Source organism: Dermacentor variabilis, chromosome 4 (assembly GCF_050947875.1).
Source record: "Dermacentor variabilis isolate Ectoservices chromosome 4, ASM5094787v1, whole genome shotgun sequence".
NCBI lineage: Eukaryota > Metazoa > Arthropoda > Arachnida > Ixodida > Ixodidae > Dermacentor > Dermacentor variabilis.
Window position 1 is genome coordinate 113,960,959 of NC_134571.1, and position 19,607 is coordinate 113,980,565.

General features: G+C 40.2%; 1 protein-coding gene across 1 annotated transcript in view; it reads right to left on the reverse strand.

Moving 5' to 3' along the window:
- LOC142579639 (sialin-like) overlaps positions 1 to 19,607 on the reverse strand; it is a 33,838-nt gene that overhangs the window by 13,354 nt on the left and 877 nt on the right. The window contains exons 2-6 of the mRNA XM_075690039.1: positions 19,211 to 19,419; positions 15,941 to 16,174; positions 7,730 to 7,913; positions 2,275 to 2,408; positions 544 to 687 (exon numbers count right to left, since the gene is read on the reverse strand). Coding sequence (XP_075546154.1) covers positions 544 to 687; positions 2,275 to 2,408; positions 7,730 to 7,913; positions 15,941 to 16,174; positions 19,211 to 19,419 — 905 coding nt within the window. The remainder of the gene's footprint in view (positions 1 to 543; positions 688 to 2,274; positions 2,409 to 7,729; positions 7,914 to 15,940; positions 16,175 to 19,210; positions 19,420 to 19,607) is intronic.

Consider the following 19,607-nt stretch of genomic DNA (forward strand, 5'->3'; position numbering starts at 1 on the left):
CAATTTCTTGTGTCTTTTGGATGTTGTTGTTGTTGTTGCTTCTACGTCTGCTATCCCACACTGAACACATTCTCTGCCAATGGATTTTCTGGTGCACATTGGTCAACAGCCTTGGCACCCATAATGAGCAAAATGTGCTCATCAGAAAATCATAACATACATTACTGGTACTTAGGATAGGTGCCTGCATTTCATACTGAATAATACTATTTAGAGAGTATCCTAAATTTATTTTTGAGAATTTAACTTTAGCTTAAAAAGTTTAGCATATTACAGAATTATTAAGCACCTAAAAAAGGAGGAAAGTAGAAAAATGTACTACTTGGAAATTTCATAAACATGCACATGCTACAGCATGTAAGCAGTGTATATTTTGTGTCTTGCAAGCCTGCATGCACGTTCAAGTAATCCAGCTGACGTTACAGAATTGCAGCATCTACTTCAGGAGACCTTTAATCAGTCTGTTCCCATTGAAATAGATGATTAGATATATACGTAAATACACAGCAGGTAGCTGGGAGGAACTGGAGTAGTTGTACGTACGCTCTGGATGTTAAAATGCAGCACATCAGCTAAGTAGCTGGGCAGTTCAGTGAGCAGTGTGTAGAAGCTCCATGCACCACAGAACTTGATGAGGGCGCACATCCAGACAGCTCGTGACGTCAGTATGCTCGCCCAAGGCACAGACTAAGACCAAAAGAAAACGGACAATGTCACTCAGTACCAGCAAGCTACCCATTCTAGACAGCTTTAAAAACAATATATAAGCATCAGATGGCCCCTTTGTCCTTTCAAAGCAGGGCAAACAATGAGGCTATGAATGTGTATGAATAAGAAACACTCATAATCATCATCATCATCATCATCAGCCTGGTTACGCCCACTGCAGGACAAAGGCCTCTCCCATACTTCTCCAACTACCCCGGTCATGTACTAATTGTGGCCATGTTGTCCCTGCAAACTTCTTAATCTCATCCGCCCACCTAACTTTCTGCCGCCCCCTGCTACGCTTCCCTACCCTTGGAATCCAGTCCGTCACCCTCAATAACCAACGGTTATCTTCCCTCCTCATTACATGTCCTGCCCATGCCCATTTCTTTTTCTTGATTTCAACTAAGATGTCATTAACTCGCGTTTGTTCCCTCACCCAACTATATTGCGATGCACTACTATATCCTGATGTCAACAGCAGCCCAAATTCTTCACTTCACAGCATTTGGGGCCCTTTTTTATAACAGCTCAATGTAAGATCTACTGCAGACAACCAATATAATACGCAACTTCGTGAACTAACTAAAGAAGATAGTTGGGCTAGTTGGTGCTGTTTCTTTTATTGTGACATAGCTTTTAGCTCGATAAAAATTTTGACGGGAAGAGAGAGGGGACAGGGTGGAGTGCTAGTGATGAATCGAAGATGCGCAAGGAGACCACCACATACGTGAACAAAAGGACAAACAAATGTCCAAACAAACCAGCAAAGAACAAACAAACCACGGACAGCAAGCCACTGCAAGTCACTGACTTGAACATTACTGTTCAGATATGAAACTTCTTTCCTTGTGAGTGTAAAAGACATGTGCTTATGCATTTATCACCAGTTTCTAATATGCAAAAAGCTTAGAATAATTTCCTGTCAATCTGCCTGCTGAGCTGCCTGAGCATGCATGCATTAACAAAACATGGCGAGCATTTGCATTTGTAGCAGTGGTCAGCGAAGTGGCCAGCTGCAGCTACAGCACTGACTGGTTTCCTTTATTTTTCCAGAGAAAAATGTTTTTGCACAAGAAACTATGTCAAAGAAAAAAACTTTGTGAGCTATTTGGGTTGGCCTAAAATCAGACACCATATATGTGTTACATGTGGGAGCTCTTTAGCTCTGTTCTCCTATGATATAGCACAAAGAAAATATGTATATAATAGCAGCTAGCTGATCATATGTGCTAAAAAAACATGCATGGATTTCTGAAAATACCAGCTAAAATAATTTTGCAACTACAATGGTGTTTGGACGCAACAAATTATTTATGCTGCATTATAAGGTATGGTAAGAGTGGTCATATCAAAATGTACACTCTTGAATTCAGGAAAGATGGTCACAGTAGAACATGATAGTAAATTATATAAGTTGATGGTGACATAAATAGAAACGTCAACAAGGCGATGATGTCTGTGTGTTATGCAGGTCAGTGAGACACAATCTGTGAAATGCTTTTTTCTTCATGCGAAGAATAAATCCAAAGCAGCAATAAATACCAGTACGTTAAGACAGCATACCTTGTGCAATGAAAATGTTGCACCACGTGATTCTACGATGTGTTTTTTCTCCTCTTGAGAAATGAAGCGATGCTTTTCTGGCCTGTCAGATGCAATAAGAACCCAGAAGACAAGCCACACACAGCCTAAGATACCTGCAAGTCCAAAATGGTGCACATTACCATATATTACAAGTTTGTCCTACATTCTTTCCTACTCTAGCAAGATCATTAGTTGCATGGAATGTAAAGCATGCATGCACCATGTTGCTACTAAATTCTTTTGAAATACACAGCTTGCTACTATCACTAGTATAGTGAAACTGCAATCGACTTCCTCCAAGACAAAAATGTATGACGGGAGTACTCTGAATCTATGAGAGGCTAAGAAAGGGCCTCCGAGTTTATTAGTTTGTCAGAGAACTCAGTTTCATTCCTTGAGGGAACCTACGGCACAAAAGGGCTATCAGCGCAAAATAGAAAAGAGATGTGATCATGTTATGATTGTGATCATCGATTGTGATTATGACTGATTATTATTGTGAGCGTGATCTGCCATGTGACCATGTAATCCTGCTGAAGAACCACAGTTTGTTTTTATTACAGTCTGATTAAAATGAGTTGTGGTGAACTTCCTAAAACTTAATTGTAATGACTAAATAAGCACTGCTTGAAACATTCCTCAAGTTTAATTCAGTAGCACATATATGCAAATAATACTTGAAGCATGACTCTTTTCATGAACATCATCTTTTCACACGAAGTGAGTGTTAAGGGCTTCGTGTTGGACATATGCTTGCCATCAGCATAACTTGCTATCAACCACAGACAACTTGCTTCTTATCACGACAAACAAGCTGCTGCTTCAAGACTATTGTTCTATTGTCTGCATTTCACCTTGTATTATCTATCCATTGCCACATACAAAGGTTAGCCTAGTTTTTACATTAATCAGCAAAAGAAACTCCACTGTATTTTCCACACAACCTGTGTCAATAATGCGAATGTCACAATGTGTCACTAACACATCACGATGAAGCATATACTCCAGCCAAAACACACCAAGCGTAGCATTCACTAGTGATCATTTTTGAGAATATGATCACTTGCACAAGATTTTGTGAGACTTGCAGCAAGACACGTCAAAGTATACAGCCGACAGTGTTCCTGACACTGTGTGAAGCTTGGTATAGTACCAAGAAGGTTGTCGGCCATGTACGTAGAGTGATGTGAAATCTCGTGGACTTGATCGCACCCTGAAAGTGATCGCTCGTGAATACCGCTCCAGTTTCCAACACTTTCTCAGCTGTTGTCACAGTTTTTAAATGTTTGATTTCTTTATTTGTATGTGCATGATTGTGGTGACTCATTTTGGTTGTAATGAGATTATGTATAAGAATACAGGCAAGTATCACCATGATATCACTGCAACCACATTGATGTTCAATATATCTCGCCTATTGCTACCATATAGTACACATGCGTATTCTGAGATCGGAGTCAAATAAATTGGGATGCATATTTACCAGTGCTAAAGAACAAGACTCACACACGCAAAAAAAGGACAGAATGAGCACTAGGCTACAAGTAGTGTTCACATGAGAAAAAGCTAAAACATAACATATAACAGAACTTAACATCCCAAAGCTGCGCAGTAAATTACACCATAGTGGGAGGCTCCATATTAATGTTGACCTTCTAGGGTTCTTTAACATGTGCCTGTATCTAAGCACACAAACACTTTTGCATTTCATACCCATCAAAATCATCAAAGAGTAGTTGATTACAATTACAATTATCACCTTCAAAAATGTAATTGAGTACAGTTACTAACTTGTGCACCCCAAAAAGTAATTGAAAAATTGTCCATAGGTGATTTCCTGGCATCAATGTTGTTCAACGTGGCCATTACTATCGAGCCATAGAAGCGCCATTTCAATTTGTTGGCCAACATGTTGACGTAATTCCGGCACTCTTCACTTGTTAGTCGGTTAGAAATAAACAACTAAATGCAATGGATGCCAGCAAATGTGCACATTCTTTGAAAAGGTGGCCAAATCTGTAACGTAATTTAATATAAAGCTGCATATTATGCAACCCTAACAATAGTGTTCATGAGTTACAATCACAAAAATAGGTGTCATAAGTAATGTATACATCAAACAGTTAGATGCGTATAATGGCCAAAAACTTCTGTCCATATCAGAGAAGTCATGGGCTGCACTAGGCAAAGAATTTAGAAATGAGCAGCAGCTCATACCACCAATGAACGCTGCCTTAAGTAATTCCCAAAGAGAAGGAGAAATTTCTTGTCAGAGAAAAGCTCAGAGCTTGGACTTCCACATGGAGTGTGCAAATCTATAAGCGTACGTGTCATGTTCATGTAATCGAGGCTTAGCTGCAGGACGCTGATTGTGCAAAGGAGGTAACCCATGCATGTTTGCACAATATAGTTGCTACTAAATTTAAGTGCTCAAAGCTGCGTAACCTTTCATAGCTTGCTTGGTTAAAATTAAAATTAAATTATGGGGTTTTACGTGCCAAAACCACTTTCTGATTATGAGGCACGCCGTAGTGGAGGACTCCGGAAATTTCGAACACCTGGGGTTCTTTAACGTGCATATAAATCTAAGTACACGGGTGTTTTCGCATTTCGCCCCCATCAAAATGCGGCCGCCATGGCCGGGATTCGATCCCGCGACCTCGTGCTCAGCAGCCTAACACCATAGCCACTGAGCAACCACGGTGGGTAGCTTGTTTGGTTAAAAATGTAACTGGTTACACGTACTAATTGGTGTCTGAAAAAAGTAGTTGAATTACCGTGAGTGTTACTGAGTAAACAACATACCTAATCATGGAATTACAAAATTACAAAAAAGCATAATTGATTACAAGTAATTAACAACATGTAATTTGTTACATGCAAGTCTGATCGATACGCAGCAGAAAGAAAATAAAACAAAAAAGAAAGGCAAACATCACGGTGCTTGCCACTCACCCCCTAAGCCACTCATCCAGTTGCTTAGGGGATCAACTTCATCGCTCAACTTGATTGCTCTTGGTTTTAATAAGGGTGTGTGAATATTCAAAGCTTTGAATAAAAATAGAATACTTTTTGCTATTCCATTTTCACTTCATTTCATAATTCAATAATCAAAATCGTCGAATACTCATTCTTTTCAGATATATAAGGTATAATGACATTTACTGGAGACTTAAAGAAAATAACAATGGAAATTAGGGCTGTTCCAAATTATTCTGCTGCCGACAAGCTGCGATTGCTGCACAGGTGCCCCACTTCCTGAGCCACCATATGCAGCAGATAACTCCTGCTCTATAATTTTTAGTCATTCATTATGAACGTCCTACTTTTAGGCACTTCTCTCCTTCAATGAACTCAATGCTCTACGTGCAACTGATGATGAAATGTCCCTTGCTATATTGGTGTCATTTTTACGGCGTACTGATGATGAAATGTCCCTTGCTATATTAGTGTCCTTTTTACGGCGTACCAGATATCTGAAAGCAGTTTCTCATTTACAACCTCCTCAGTTGACCAAACGTCCATTTGCAAATGGCGTAACATGCATATTTAAATATGCCTGTAAGTAATCCATGTAAATAATGTCAATGTATATAAGCCTTCTTTTTAGCCAAAGTTATTCCATGGGTGCTTTATATTTCACTTTGTTAGGAAACGAAATATTTCATATTCAATTGGACATTTGGTGGCCATTTTCCTAGAATATTTGTATTTGATTTGGTTTGGAATTGTCATATTTGAATACCTTTAGTTTTTAGTAGCAACACATGAACCTTTGTTCTACACTGAAATGACCAAGGAGGTGTACAGTGTCAAGATGCGGAACACACTTACACCTTTGGAAGTGATGAGCCAGGTGTGCTGGACCTGCTAAGGCATGCAGTGCTCCATTAGCCTGTCACTTAGGTGTCTACAAGTTTGGCCCACGTAGCAACGACAACGCGAGAGGGGTGTTCTGTTAACTACCTTAGTTTTGTGCAGAACAAACCCCATGGCATACTCCTTGGCACAGGCTTTCTTCTTCGTCATCCCGCTTACAACAGGCACACTCATAGTGTGCACAGAAATAACAATGTCTATGGAGATACTACACCTCGCTGCTACCATATGTAGAAGGTGGAACAAATTGTAGGCATATAGCATTGCGACAAGTTTTAATTCTAGGTGAGCATGAACTGCTATCTTAATCCATGTGGTGGATGAAAGCAGTTTAAGGTGATTCCTCAATTTAGCATTTCTGAATTCAATGCATCACACGTTATGATTCCTTTTATATTTGTGGTTGATACTTCCAGTATATGTGTGTGTAATTAAAAATAAATAAACTGCAGACCCCCCCCCCCCTTCTCCCAACCTTTCTCTGGTGTTTCATGCTAGAAATTCAGACGCAGAAAACAAGTTTCAAAGAAAATAAGAAATACCATTAACCATGCCTTTTGGGAGCTATATGATATTTGGTAACACTGGCTATATACTACTATCCCACACCTCTGTGCACTTGTCACATTAGGTTAGAAAAATATCACATAGCAGAAGAGCCACAGGAGCCAACGCATATCTTGTCCCTTGCATAACAATGTTGGCATTATAGCTGATAAATGTAGATGAAAGTTAAAAGCTCAGAAATTCTAAATAGTCGTCTATGGATTAACCAAAATTGTTTTTGTATGCTGTAGCTAGGGTATGACCTAAGAACAGAATCTATAACATTACGAAAGGTGTTCAGGTTGTGGTACTGAATAAAAATGGTTAACCACAACCATAAAAAAAAAGGGCTAATGCCAAAGCCAAATATATGTCACAGTGATAAAAACAAATATGTGACTTTGTCTGATTTACATGTGGAACAAGACTCGTAGACTTTCAGTGCATGCAGAAAATTTAGCAAAAATGCAAAATATGCACTTTGTGAGGATCCTTTTTTTAATTCTACCGTTCAGTGTAGTGGCATTTCTTTGCGTGGCTTGGCTAAGAACATATGCAGTCTCTCTCAATGTGTTTCCTTAACATCTCATGGAATCCAATTTGATTGATTGATTGATTGATTGATTGATTGATTGATTGATTGATTGATTGATTGATTGATTGATTGATTGATTGATTGATTGATTGATTGATTGACTGACTGACTGACTGATTGAAGGTGAGCTTTCAACTACAGTTTTCCTCCTTAACCAGTAATTATCTGCCACACATCAAAAAGAAGACAAACAACGAATAATATGGATAGGACTCCAAAAAGTGAGGCACCAACCTGGCTTGATATAACATTCACCCTTAGCATTGCTTCAATAAGCAGCTGTTACATGCATGAACATGTATGTGCCAAGATGGTGTCCAAGGTATTCATTCAGATAGTTGTGTTGGCATGTTAGCTTCACAGCCATACAACTTATCACCAACTGTAAGAACAGTTCACGGATGGCACACACACCTGTGAGGTAGAATACTGAAGGCCAGCCACCAGCAAAGCCATACTGGCACAGAACAGCAGAAATAGGTAGTGTCACAGCAGTACCGAGAATGCTGCCTAGCATGCTGATGGCAAGAAGGAAGCTGCGTTCCTGCACGGGTGACCAGCGAGCCACGATGGCAAACGTAGATGGAAAGGTCACGCCCTGTAAGCAGAAATATAGGGAAAAGGTTAAGAAATAGCACAAAGGAAAGAAACAGCACTTGGCAGCACATGATTTGGATGCAACGCTGTGCATGACAACAGGTATGAATAGAACATGATTTGTTCGTGCTTTGTTGTGCTCTTCTATGCACATTATAATTACGAGGGCAAATCAGAAAGTCTTTGCCCCTATTTTTTTTTAAGCCAAATTACGGGCTGTAAATGCGAAGTCAACATATTCATTCCCAGCGGTGGAACTTTCTTGGACTGGCCCAGCCATATCTGCTGGTAGCTCCACAGCATGGCACTGCTGTCAGTTGTTGAAGGTGGCAGGTTGGCAGTTGTGCTTCACACATTCACAGCATATGAACAATGAAGTGTGAATAGTTTTCTATGGAGCAAGGGATGTATGCTCATTGAAATCCAAAGGTAAATGCAGCCCACATATGTGGAAAGGCTGAAGAAGTTCGTGGCAGGACAGCAATTCACGTGCCATGATGAAGCCAAGACAGCAGTCCGACTGTGGTTCCACAGTCAATTGGACGAATTCTACCATAGGGGCATTTCAAATTTAGTGCTGAAATGAAACAAATGTATGAACCAGTGTGGGGACTATGTGGAAAAATAGTGTAAAGTGTATAGAATAGTACATTATATTTGTAATTATCTCTATTTACGTTATATTCGCCAAGACAAAGAGACAAAGGCTTTCTGATTCGCTTTTGTAGAAAACCTTATAATCATATAACAAAGATGTACATATCATCACCTCTTTACACGCTAAGATATTTTATAAAAGGTTCATACCTTCAATTCTACTTTGAGCGCTTGATGAAAAATAGAATAGTACTGGTTCATTTTATTTAATTTTATTACCTTAAAGAACCCACATAAGGGGTCGGGCACACAAGGAAAACTAATGCATCCAAGTAAAACAAAATAATGAAATGCAAGTGATACATACGCAAGAATGCCTGTGGAATTGCTGGCATGAATTATGCATACTTCACAGTATATTACAGTGTAACAATGCAGCCACTAACGCAGCTCCCCAGGAATTCATGTGCATTTGTCTGCCAAATATGACTGTTTATTTTACCCTCTCCTAGGGGGGCCCATGTTCACATTTTCTCTGCTTTCTCAACACAAAATTCACTGCTGTGTGTAACTGAATGTGTCCACAACTTTGCACAGCATGCTCAATGTTAATCATCTGTGCTGTTGTTCAAACACAGCTCCTTCATCAAGGCAATGGTCTACATGCATTCATTTGCTGGTCAGCACCACTCCCTACTGAAATAGTTCCCCACATTTTGTATGTGTGTTTGCAGAGGGATTTGTAGCTTCTGAGAATTCATGCTGCCTTCACAAATGGGTTTTCCTCGCTATGTGCATGAGCAACTGCGGCGTGTTTTAGCCCCGAGGCATGGCACTGCCTTCTCTTCATGAATGCACGAGATAGGTCGAAACTTGTTTTATAGAGCATGGATTGATGAATAGTAGGATCAACATGCTTCTGCAGGAGAATCTTCTGAATAGTTAGCTTGTAAGCAACTATGACGCGGGAACATTTACTAGCTCTATCTGACAGACTAGAAGAAGCGAGAAGGTCAGATGCCATGAGTAAGATTAAAAATACTTATGAGCAGGGAGTGCAAGTTATAAAATATAGAGAAAGAGATGGATACACTTATTAACTGCACAATTCCTCGGGAATAAAAAGCAGAAACAAATGTATTTAAAATAGGCAAGCTTTATCTATATGTGGCCCCATCATACCAAGAAGATTGCACTTTCCACAGCAACACAATCACACATTTTTCTTAAATCTTAAAACTCCTGAGCCTCAGCTATACGCACCAATATAGTATTGCCAAAGTCAATGAGCCCTTGTCACCAAGGCTGAGCTCCTTTTGCTTGCCAGGAATGAACCACACACAAGAACAAAATTCATGACAGCTGTCAGAGACGAAAAGAAACTACTCTTTTCTATTTCGTACATACTCGGGCCAAGCACCATGTGATTTAAAGAAGGAAGCATACATAATGTATCCACACATAAACACTTTGTCGACCAACATGTTGTGGTGACTGTACAGAGAAAGACTACACCAATGGGCCACCACGTAGTGAGGAAATTGTGAATTGCTCAAAACATTCACAGAAGACAGCATGAAGCAAAATGTTTGTGTTGAAACAATGAGTGCAGAGAGATGTGTGTTAGTTTCTTTCAGGATTTACAGTCTCATTAGTATTGTGAGTCAAGACAGTAACAGTGTTGAAACCTTTACATGTTTTGAGAAAAAGTAGCCACTTAAGCCATACCTCCTTTTCAATTTTGGGTGAACACAAATGAGAAGTCATTCATACAATCTACTACTGTATTCCTTAAAATGAATATTGCATGTAAAAAGAAATTTGGATAAAAAAAAAGAACCAGAAAATTAGAGAATTGCAGCTCTAATCTCAACATGCTGCTTTCTTGATGCTACTGCCCAATGTATCATATCATAAGAAGGCAACAAACAAAGACACCAAGGACAACATAGGGGAAATCACTTATATTTACTAATTCAATTAAAGAAATTATAAATTTTTGGCAGGTTAACCGAGGGGCCCGATAAAATCGAGCCCCTCGGTTAACCTTTTTTCTTCTCGGTTATTGACTAATCTGATGAATGACAGCCCTGTAAATATGAGCCAGCCAGTGGTCAATGATCTAAATACGTGTGAATGATGCAGCAGTGCATTGTTAAAAAAAAAAAAACATAGTTTCACCACAAGGGCGAAGCAATGAATGTAATAGCAACACATTGGAATGTTATACAAAGGAAGACTGGCAGCTTTAGGAGCGCTATGAATTGCAATAAACATGAGCTTGCTAAGTAAGCAGGTGTGCCGCGGCATAGCGAGACCGATATGAAAAGAGACTGGATGGCCATGACAAGGCGCGTGTGAAATGGTGGTGTTGAGAAGTGACTCCTGTGGCCAGCGCATGCAGGTTCGAAGGCTATAGACGTTCTGTGTCGCCAATCCGGGCCGCATTGCATGTGTGCAGCACGTCAAAGAATGAGCAGATGAGATAGCCTTGACTATGCGGTGCAACGGAAGACAGCACATCTAAAGGTCGGACTGGAGCAGCGGTCTTACGCTGACCACACTTTGAGGTATTCCCATGCACATGAGAATTACGGAGCAACAGACTAACAGCACACAAACTGGTTATCGTGCTTGGCCAGTCATTTGCAGACGCTGTATCATGATGCTTTCTTGGTGGCTGCCTGTGTGCACAGTGACAGCTGCGGTCATGCGATTGTAGCAGGCATGATTGCATATACAACCGTGTACAAGGCATGAAATTGTGTTTACTGTGTAATTGCAGCCGTGTGGACATACAAAGCATTGCTAAAGGCACACTTGTGTTTGCCTTGTAGCACCAATACAGTGGTTCATGCGCAACCAGGAAGATTTGAGTCTGCACACGTGCAGTTGAACCCGCACATGAAAATGCAATAAAAGTTCTCTATTCCCCCTGCACATTGTCACATCATAGTGTGTGATGCAGTTGCATTGGTAGGACATGTAGTGAAAAGAGTGTCCTAAGGTAATCATGTTATTATTGTGCTGTTACGTAAGCAGTGAGCATCACATGAAGTCGCAGTTTCGGCTGAAAGGCGAAGCGTAATTTGCGACAGCAAATTAGTGGACAGCCACACGAAGCAAGGATAGCAGTTTTATCGGCCATATAAAGTTTTAAACATAGGCATATTAACTAAATTAACAAGCATGGTGTTGGTGTGCACAGCAAACATGAACACATCACACTCTATGACCGCTGACCCTCGCTGTCAAAACGCTGGCATAAGGAAATGCGGCAGCAGCGGTGAGTGAAGTGACCTTCGTGCTGTCTATCGCTTCAATGTAAACTGAGCGCCAAGAGCACACAGCACACACAAAGCTACGAGTCGTTGACGCATCTAGACTCTGTGCCCAACGCAGATCGCTATCGAGATACAGCTGCGTGACTGTGTGTAACCACCACATGCGCAGTTGCAGCCGGAGCAGAAGGCTGCTCCCCTCACTCCACTCCACTCCACTCCCCAGTGGCTCGCAACGCTGGGTGCCTCGCGTGCTGCGCAAGATGGAGCGCTTCCTCCCTGCTCCCTTTTCGCGCAGGTGAGATTAGCCGCAATTGTCGGCGCCCCTCGCGCACTTTCACTCACACATACAGAGTAGGGCGGGCGGAAACGGTGATATTGCCTGTGGACTTTATACGGAAAATCACAGCGAGGCGATGGCAGAAATGTGCCTGGATATGATTGCTATCACAATAATAAGTTGATAAATATGGCTGCATGCTGTTGTTAACCGTTCTGAGATAGTGAGATTACAATAAGCCTATGTCGAACTGAAACCCTGTCACAGCAACTTAACTGATAGCATATAAAATTAGTCCCAGCTTCCCCTATAGCTGTGCCCATGTTGAAAGAAGCCTGGTATTGCCCATGCATGGCTTATGCTCAATGGTTTGGTAGCCCTGCTCATTGGTGATCAACAGCGTCGCATGAACAGCTGTTCTTGAACTTCAATATCACGAACAGCACAGCTGTACTCAGCAGAGTTGCTATGGCAACTGCACAGGAAACAAATATTTCAGTAATGCATAAAGCTAGCTTCTATGCATAGCACAAGTACATGTACATGTGGAATTCCTTTCCCCTAGCTGTGCCATCCGTGTGCTATACATTTTGTAATGCAACTAGGAGTGACAGGCCATAGCTGTTGACTCACCACTTTTTACGTGCTGAGAGTCATTCCAGTGCAGCTACAAGGCTAAGTACAATTTTAGTTAATAATTATTACACATAGAAAAGTCAGTGATAGAAGGCATATGTAAAAGAGTGAAAAACAAAGAACAAACAGTGCAACCCTTTATATAATATTCTTCTAGTTGTGTGCAGCTTCCTTATCCATTCCATTAGTCTTTTTGTCTTTTACCTTTCCATTTGAAACAATGAGTATACATACCGATGCATAGACCAAACGTGCACTCTCCCCATACAGCTTGGCTCCTCAAATGGCAACAAACAGTTTTTGCAGCTAGCTAGCTTACACACACTGTTACCGACGCATTGAGAATAATACTAGAAAATAAATAAATAATGCTAAAAAATGTCTTCACATATTGTACTAGTCCTTCATATGTTCCCACAATTAAATGTTCAGGCCCTCTGTGCTCTCCACCACTGAACATCATAAGCCTCTGGTCATAGGCACCGACTAAGGGGTCGGCTCCGGGGCCCAAGCCCCCTCTGAAGTTCTCCGGGAGAGGGGAGGGGGGTGCAGAACCTGCTGGACATGCCGACGCCTACCCTTCCTCCCACGTGTCATTACCAGAGTTCAGTCACCCACATCACATCATATGTGGTTCCTTTTGAGTTGCCCCTACCTGTTCACTTAAAATGTTATTGCGGCTCAAAGCTTACTGCATCATTGTTGGTGCGGACGTGCACGGCTTTTAATTCGTACTTTTGCTTTATTTCTGTAACTCCTGACAATAGGATGACGAGTGCATTTGAAGCACCAGCAACAGCTACCTTATCCGCATTTTCTCACTTCAACATTCTTTCTTTATTTCGACTGTGAACACCATGCACAGACATAATACAGTTAAATTTATTTATTTATTTATTTATTTATTTATTTATTTATTTGACAATGTCCTTACAGGCCTCGTATGAGGCATTGGGTAAGGGGAGCGTTACAATAAGATTAACAGAGTATATAGAACATATAAAAACATAATAGACATACATTAATAATTGACAGTGAAAAAATGTATGCATATCTTATACAAGTATTAAAAGCATTGCACAACATAACAAGGTCTGGAATGCACATATTAGAAAAAGACAAACGATATAGTTCCTTTGATAAACAATGAAAAATAATGTTGCCACTCCAGTACAAACACTAAACAATACTAAGGAATACAAGAATAATAAGCGAAATGAGCTCATAAACAAGAGAGCACATAAGATTGACAGACCCCATGTCTGATCTTTATTAACAACTCTTATTGTTTGAGTATGTCTTAACTGAGCCATGAGCTGCTTCAATTCTACAGTTATGTTACCGTATATAAAGTTCTAAAGACTGTATTGATGATAATTGAACAATTGCTTATGTCTGCTGCTGTTATACATTTACACCATAAAAATTATTATTTTATATAAGATCCTCTATTTTTAACAGCCCGAGATATTCACCAGTGAAAGATCTCGCAAATACAACTTATCCGTGATGCTGGAGTCACGGCTTCCCGCCTAAAGCTTACAGGAATATGATGTGTCTTATAGTTTACCCTGTGCATCAATTGTATCAATGCATGCCTTTTCCTCTTTCCCAAGTGTACCAGCATGCCAAACCCCATGAGATAAGTTCGGAGAAGAGTGCTTCAAGGAAGAAAGAAAGGTTTTTGTGTCATCAGATAACATTGTCAGGCACCCTCCTGTTGCCTTTTCTGATAGAAGTGCTATCACCATTGACACAAAGGTGGAGATATATTGTCCAGAGGCATTGCGGCATGTACATTACACATCCAATCAAGTTTCAACAGACTACTTTTAAGTTCACAGAAAGATGTCTTGCACTATAGTCATAAACCGCTGCAAGAAGCTAGTTCTAAAGTGCTCTCCTGGATGCTAGGCAAAATGGCCAGACTGTAACTTCATGCAAAAGCCTCCTAGTGTTACTTTTCAAAATATTTTATCTTACATAACATCACATAAAACAAACTCAGCTAATTAGCCAAAGATTGCGACACTGGTGCGATTAAAGTCACTATGAAAAATTTTGGTGTACAGCATACTCGTAAAGCAGCTGAATATTGCACTCAATTGGCACTGCCAGCTCAACACCCATAAATGACCCAAAGTGAAAAACGGGTGTGTTGATATGTAAGCGTGGCTAACAAAGCAAAGGCATGAGAAGAAACAAGACGCAGTGCTGTATCTTGTCTCTTCTCATGCCTTCGCTTTTGTTCCAATAGCTCGTGCTAGCCATGCACACATAAATGCTACAATACTAACCAATAACACCATGTGACCATCTGTTTTCTCTTTTCTAAACATTATATTCTATTTTATCAATCAAATATAGTTTGCTACTGAGCTCACTATGGCATCTGGTGCTAGCAGGCTAATATGTCACTTGAATGACTGGTTAACCATCAAGGTACTCGGTGGCTATGGGATATGCTACCATTAATATTATTACTAGAATTCCGCATCCAGCAGTATTGTAGCCCACAGTGTTATTTGCTCACGGTCAATCTTGCACTTATCGTAATATCTTAAGTCATCACCCACCTTTCAGGCATCACCCAACTATGTCAATTGCTTGCAAAATATTAACTACATAAAACACATGAAGGAATCCCCTGCAGAAACTCTGCATACCACATGACACCCACAACTTACCCGTGAACATTAGGGGCTGTTGGCAACAGTTGCAGCAACAATATTTTGTTTACCTGTACACACCAAGAAAGTATATAAGCTGTTGGCTACTCTGAGTAAATGACCATGCTCTGCCTATAATATATTTTGTTTTTAAACTGGGACATGTTCTGTCTCTCTTGAACTGGTGCTATGTTTTTGCCTGTAATTAAGGATTCCACTCATGCATATTGCCATTAAAAAAAAGAACATGAGGCTAATGCTCAGCATCTGAATTCCACAGTGCATGTGTGTAGCTGTGCTTATAACACCTCTGGCCATCACAATATACTGCTGAATATCCTGTCAGTTTCATCTTGCATTCAAAACATTTACCACTGTAAGCTATGCACCATGTACAGACAGTCTAATAAGAGGAATTAATTTTCAGCTACAATTGATACTGGTGAACTATACATTGTGGTGGCTAAAAAATTATAATAATTTTATTAGCCTCTCAATCGCCTATTTGTAGAGTTAATTTGAACATGCAATAGGATATAAGCAGGGATAAATTTCATGCAGTTACCTCAGCGATGCCTTCGAGAACCCGAAGACCAAGAAATGCACCGAAGCTGGCTCTTGCCACCACTGCAGTGGCAAGAGTGAGCAGCGACGTGGTGCCGACACCTGCTGCAAGGATCCATGCAGGATTGATGACCTCCGAAAGCCACCCAGCAGGGATTTGTGTTATTATGTACCCATAGAAGAAGGCATTTAACACATAGCCTTGCATCACAGGGTCCCAGAGAAATTCTCCATCCTGCGCATGTCCAGAGAAGCAAACATGCTAAGCTTCTGAGGCATTACAAATGTTGCTCAATAGAGTTGTGAGAAAGAATGTAAGTTTTGCTTGGTGGCATCCCATAAAATAGCCTACTAGAGCACAAAAGGCACGAGGGCAGTATATCGCATGTGCATTCATTGTACTGTCGTCGCACATTTTGTCTCCTAGTAGGCTAATAAGCTGTGAGAACATTAAACAAAAGCATACTTCTGTTCAGGTATGTCAAAGGACCAGTAAGATTACAGTTTGATGCTTCTTACTGTCATTATTTTGTGCAATATTTATACCAATATGTTACATTTGCCAAGCTATTTTTGATAATTTCCTTCATTCTCTGCCAGCGAAATTCACAACTACTAATAAATACTGTGCTTTTCTTCAGACTGTTACTGTCACCACATATTAGATTTCTTGCATCAATGTGCACATTATAAATGTGAAAAATGACATCAAATAATAAAAACTATGTTAACATTTTTTTTGTGTGTGTGCGCATCTGTATACACATGTACATGCACACCATCTGTATGCATGGGCAAGTAATCATGTAAGCAGTAAATTAGAAATTTATGCATACATATTTATGTGCACCATTCTCAAGTGTAAATGATCGTTCTTGGTATGCATAAGACAACTACATGGTTGCTGAAGCAGTTGCATCAGCTGGTATTTTCAGACTTAAAATCTGGAACATTAGAAACATTAACATTAGAAACATTAACAAACTACAAACATTAGAAAAAGTGCATTTTCACAGAGGTTAAGGCTATGTTAAAATATGCTTGTATTCTTTGAGATTCGTCAGAAATATGCTCAATTAGTAAGCTTCGAAAGATTCACAATAGATGAGCCAGATTCATATTGGATATATATGTGAAAGGCAGTATAGTTGTGTGATAAAAAAATGAGTTACACATTCAGAAATATTTTAGTCTTGTCTGAATATTGTGATTAAAGATGTTTTACTTAAAGGGCCCCTCACCAGGTCTGGCCATTTTGAGCTGACAAGCGCAGAGCATACAATGCGTGCCAACGATCGCGTCTGCAAAGTAGTACATCGCTACGCGCCACGGAAAGATCTGAAATTTCAATCCGAATGCCGTTTCCCTCTTCACTCGCAGTCGCCTCGCTCCAAGCCGGACGGTGACGCACTCACGTCCCTGCAGCTACGTACTCGAGTCCACAGTGTGACATCGCTCGTGGTGACACGTGACTTCGAGAATTATTCAAGGCACCATCTGTTATTTGTGTGATCTGTTGCTGGAATTGAAGTTTAGAGAAATGATAAAACGGAAAATCACAAACGGAATGCCTGCATGTTTTTTTTGTTTTTTTTTACTTTGCACTGAAGCAAGAGAGATGTACTTCCACTTCGTCTGTCTGCTTGTTCCCACGGTTGTGCAGTCACCTGATCAAGTACAAATTATGCCATTTTCTACCGTGTTGCAGCACGTGATCATGCTCTGCGATCTGTTTGTTCTGCCTCAGTATTCGTGTAGCACTGAATTATACCGCTAGTCATGTGCCCTTGAGCACAGCGTGCAAAATCGTGCGCTGCGTGAACGAGACAACAGCTCGCGCGCAATGCTGTCAACAGAAGTGTGTAGTACCGAAAAAAAGAAAAAAAGCTAGGAGAACAAAAAAAATGAAGGCCTGGCCTGTGACATATGCATAACGCGATCCTCGAGGTCCGGTATGGGTGAACGCAGGGGAAAAATTTCGCTTGCAGAGGCTAGATGGGGCGAGTGGAGAGAGCGTCTTGCTTGGCAGTGGAGCACACCTGCTGAACTCATGGGTTTGCGGCACTGAAATATTTCTATCTTGGCTATTAATGAGCCAATTTGAAAAACTTTTTGTGGCAGAACGCTCCCTAGAGGACACGTAACAACTTGCAGAGTATAACCAGAATTTGCTATGGGGCCTGGTGAGGGGCCCTTTAATGTTCAACAAGGGAACAAGGATTAATAAAGATAGTCATCTGAAACAAGCAAACTATTTGTCTCTGTGTATTTATCAAGAATGTAAAGTACCTCACACTTCTGGGATAATTAGTAATAGTTTGAATAGAAAACAAAAATTGTATGTTGGTTTCACCTGGCTAAGAACTAGCAAACTTTACATTCTTGATAAATAAACAAAGACAAATAGTTTGCTTGTTTCAAATGTCTATCACTATATATTAATCCTTGTTTTCTTGCTGAACATTAAAGGGCCCCACACCAGGCCCCATAGCAAATTTTGGTCATACTCTGCAAGTTGTTACATGTCCTCTAGGTAGCGTTCTGCCGCAAAAATGTTTTCAAATCGGAGCCTAGATAGCAATATTTCAGTGCTGCAAACCCACGAGTTCAGCAGGTGGGCTCCACTGCCAAGCAATTGAAGCTCTCTCCACTCGCGTGGAAATACCTTTACCTTTTCTTGAATAAACATGGTAAGCAGGACTACATACAATTGATAAAAACAAGCCATCTGGACATAATAAATCATATAAGGTTGTATTTACTCTTAATTGGTTCATTTAGCAACGCGAAAATATAGTGTCTGCAGTGCAGACATTAGGCATCTAATGTAATTTTTTGAGCTCATGATGACAGAAGTTTATGGGAAGTGGGATACTTGTGATCAAGTGCCTGCCTCTTCTATTTCCCTACATTATGAAAAAGTGTTTCTGGCTAGATCAATATTGAGCTCAGAAATGAGCTATCACTCACAGGTTTAAAAAGTCGCAGTTACAACAGTTGTATGTGAGCACATAAAAAAAAAAGTTTTTTTTTTTTAAAGATCTTTCATTGGGAACTCAAAGGCCGTAATGAAAGAAAATTTCAGCCAAGGAAATTTCTCAAAGTGCAACAGCATTGCTTCCAGTGCTACTAAAAGTCTGGAAGAAGCCTGCAAGATTTTTTATTTTTTTTTGACCGTGTGTTTTCCAGACACCCTTAAGTGAGTACATTGCGCAAACAGGTCAGCTACAGATATGGCATTCAGTGAACTAAAGAATCAAATGAAACGTACACCTGACTCATCACCTCCATCTATATACGATGCATTCCGGTAAGGAACAGGACAGCTGACATTTGATGTACTGCTTGTGTTGCCATTCACAGCTGTGGCGTTGACCATGGCAATTATGGTCACACTGAGATTCACCCTCATTGAATACACCAGGAAGAGTCCGATCGAGATCATACAGCTCATTAGGTAACGGACTTGAAGTCGACATGCTGCACAGAGAAAAAGAAAGAACTTACAGGAAAGAATATGAGATACTATATATGTTTCAAGTTATATATATTGATAGGCATATATGTCCATGTAAAAGTAAACTTCATCTACCATTAAACAATATAATGTATTACAAGCACATCAGAAATATCCAACTGAAAGTACTTCTGTGTTAGACCACTTTTAT